We start from the raw sequence: 3,729 nt of genomic DNA on the forward strand, positions 1-3,729 counted from the left end.
CTCTACGTCGTCGTTACGTCGTCGCGTTACTACTATATATATATATATATATATATATATATATATATATATATATATATATATATAACTAAGACCACTATATATATATATATAACTAAGCCCACTATATATATATATATAACTAAGCCCACTGCTGCCGCCGGGCCCATTCCTTGGCACATTCACATACTCTGTATGCGCGCACACGGGTGTATATTCTCATGTGATGCTTATTTGGCCGTACAAAGTTTTCAGAGCTGAAAATGTGTTATCAGAATTAAGTGATTGTAGATTGACATTGCTGTGCTCAAGTAACTATCAACCGAGATCGTACGTACCTAGGCTGGTTTACACACATAGGTTTACAAGCGCGGCGAGCGTAGTACTATACAAGCTCACGCACTACACCACAGATGGTGCATACATCCACCGACGGTAAACTCTGGAGGCTTCAGTGGAAGATAAAACAAACCTTCACTGTGTTCTACAGCACAGGCCTTAGTATAGCGAAGTGGTACGAACGAACAACACTGAAACCGATATGAACCCTAAAACCCTAAACTATAATACCTGGGAGCTGTGGGTACACCTTCTGCGAGAGGCCCAGCAGTGTTTGGGTTGGCCGCAGGGGCGCCCCTGACACTTGCGGTCTCTGCCACCATTGTATCGATGGTATCCACGAGTATCCGGCGGAAATCCTTCTCGTCGCCTGGGGGAAGGTGTTCTGCCTCTGCATGGGAGTTGGGTAGGTAAAATGATAGATATGAAAACCATTCCATGCCATAAACCTGGTTTGTCTATATTGTTCGGAAGACACCCACTAGCATTGGTGGTGGTGCAGGCGCGCCACCTGGGAATTGCCAATCTATCTGCACCGGCGAACAATGCACGGACAGGCCACAGTGACATACATCACACACGCTGGCGGAATACTGCCCAGATATATATCTACCGGCGAATTGTGTACGGCCTAAATAGAAGTTCGGAGCCATGGACCACTGCACACGGCTGTGTATGAGTTGCTAATGCGCAGGCATCGACGAACTCGGCACTCCCAATTCACAACTGCAGGGATTATATACGCATAAATGATCCCCACGCATGTACATGTATTGTCATAGTTGACTTATACACATACACACACACACACACACACACACACACACACACGCATGTACATACATACATACATATATATATAGCGCTCCATAAAGTTCAGTATCACATCCTGTCCAACACGCGTGCACGTTCACTACCAACCTATAGGTACCCCGGGGTCGGTGGTTGCTGGCTCTTGTGGTGAGACTTGCGCATGCGAACCAGACGCCGCTACATCGCCGGCTATGGATGCGGCACCTTTGACCTGCGAGTGCGAGTACTATATTAGGTGTCCGTAGAAACATGCTATGCGAGGGACATGGCTTCGATAGTGCTCCGCTGTAGGTACAAACAACCGCCTCGATACCGAAACGCCACGCAAGGGATTTACAGTATCAACAGACTTCGTCCAGTAGCCAACGGAATTGAAATTGAGTCAACACCTGTACGTCTACAGTCACATCCTAACGAGGATGTGCAGCTATCGATTGTGGTGTTGTTTTGTGGGCAGAAGTTCCCGTAGTCCAGAACAAGGCTAGCCACGGCCTTGGTCCCAAGGAAACAACATAAACAGGTTTGATCTAATACGCGATACTTGCGAGGCTGCCAAGTACTATTTGAGCACACCACAGCACACCACACAACACCACAGCACACCACACAACACGGCAGTAGGCACGACAATGAGTGCGTTTGTGCATAGAAGTACAAGCTGTTGGCCCTCTAGAGATGCCATGACAACCCCTGGGATAGACATAGCTCTAGGTTTTAGGGTTCCTGACTCTATATGTGGCCTGCTAGCGAGCAGCGCTCAGTCCTCTCTACCATTGGCCATTGATAATTAGTACAGACCAGTTAAAACTACAAGTATTTCTAACGGGAATAGGTACGCAAATGAAGGTAACGCCTTAATCTGGTCTAGGACCCCCCTCTCACAATACTCGTTTGGGCGAGAGAGACACTGGCAGGATGGGTGGCAGCGAGGGCCATGTGATAGCGTTAATACGTTCCGTTGCGCACAGCACAGCAGCAACACATCGCTCGACCGCTTTAACGCACACTTAAACAGCTGCATACTGTGGCTATGTACGTTGACAGGCGAGAGCCCCCCCTCCCCCCTGACATTTACGTTTCTACTACTAGAGACTTAACTTTCCCGAGCGTAGTACTGCAGCTGGCCGGGCTCTGCGGCGACGCTATGAAGATATGTAAACGTGCCACTAGCACAAGGCAGGGACATGATTAAGCTATAGACATACAACTGGAGACAGATAGGCGCTGTGTTTCCCATTGACTATGCATATGCGGGTCACGTTGAACGGTATGCGACAACGCAAACACTATACACAAGGCACAACACACTGAAACACAGCACTGCAGAGCTATAGCATATATACGCACAGCTGGCTACACCCAGGCCTAACATTGTACGACAACGCGAGCCACTGATACTATAAAGGTAGTGGAACTAAGAGCAAAATCGTGACGAATGTTCGCATTAAAGACATACAAGTCACAGTACGCAACACGCGGCAACGCCATACTCTCCAAGCAACACAACTCACAACATGGCCAATACACACATCCAACCGCACGTGCAAACACATACTGTCTTGTGGATAGTACGGATAGCAACGCAGGCACAAACCTGGGTGGGGGTGGACTCCGGGGTCACATTGAGTGACATGCGCAACAGGCTCTTTTGCAGTCGTTCGGCTTCTTGTCTGTCGGGAAGTCTCAGCGGCGGCGGTGGTTTGGGCATTCGGGGGATCAGCCCAATCTCAGTCAGCGCATCGGCCACTAGGCGCTTGGCCCGCTCTTTCAGCGACGTGTAGGTGCGTGCGCGCGTGCTGCTGGGGTTGGGTTTTGGGGTTGGGTTTAGGGATAGGGATGCAAGGGCGTGTGCACAGGTGATATAACACTCAAGCATGTGCACAGCGGGGCGAATTAGGAATATATACACTTTGCTGAGGACAGAATATACGTTACACTCCAGAGTACCAAACGCGTGCCGCGCTCTTTCAGCGACGTGTAGGTGCATACGCTTGTTCATGTTCATTTATAAGTTCTGTTTCTATTCTTTATCTGGATGGTCATGGTTTTTTTCATAGGTTTTGTTGAAAATGTAACACTCGCGTACGTGCGCCCCCCTGGGGTTGGGGTTAGGGTACGAGTGCCTATGTATCGGGGAAGACGCAGGGCATACCGCACTCAGATTACTGTCTGTCGGTTGGGTTTTTCCTAATTTTTATAAAAGTATATATACATAGAAAAATGGATACAGAAGCGAATATATAATAAGAAATAGAAGTATATAAAATGAATACATATGTATATATGCAAACACACACAGACGCACAAACACATACGCACACATATATACAAGTATATACAAGTATATATAAATATATATATATATATATATTAAATATATATATACCAATGAATGCATTTATATAAATAAATCGATATATATATAAATATATATATATATATATATATATATATATATATATATATATATATATATACATATATATATATTTGAATAAGCACACACACATACAAACACACACACACACACACATATATATATATATCTGAATAAGCACACACACACACAAACACAAA

General features: G+C 45.9%; 1 protein-coding gene across 1 annotated transcript in view; it reads right to left on the reverse strand.

The window, feature by feature from the left end:
* SARC_04161 (hypothetical protein) overlaps positions 1 to 1,370 on the reverse strand; it is a gene marked incomplete at its 5' end in the record, with an annotated part of 11,547 nt that extends 10,177 nt beyond the window's left edge. The window contains 2 exons of the mRNA XM_014302030.1: positions 571 to 730; positions 1,261 to 1,370. Of these exons, the coding sequence (XP_014157505.1) occupies positions 571 to 730; positions 1,261 to 1,370 (270 nt within the window). The remainder of the gene's footprint in view (positions 1 to 570; positions 731 to 1,260) is intronic.
* Positions 1,371 to 3,729: the final 2,359 nt, after the last annotated feature.

The sequence above is a fragment of the Sphaeroforma arctica genome, assembly GCF_001186125.1.
Source record: "Sphaeroforma arctica JP610 unplaced genomic scaffold supercont1.225, whole genome shotgun sequence".
NCBI classification, from domain to species: Eukaryota; class Ichthyosporea; order Ichthyophonida; genus Sphaeroforma; species Sphaeroforma arctica.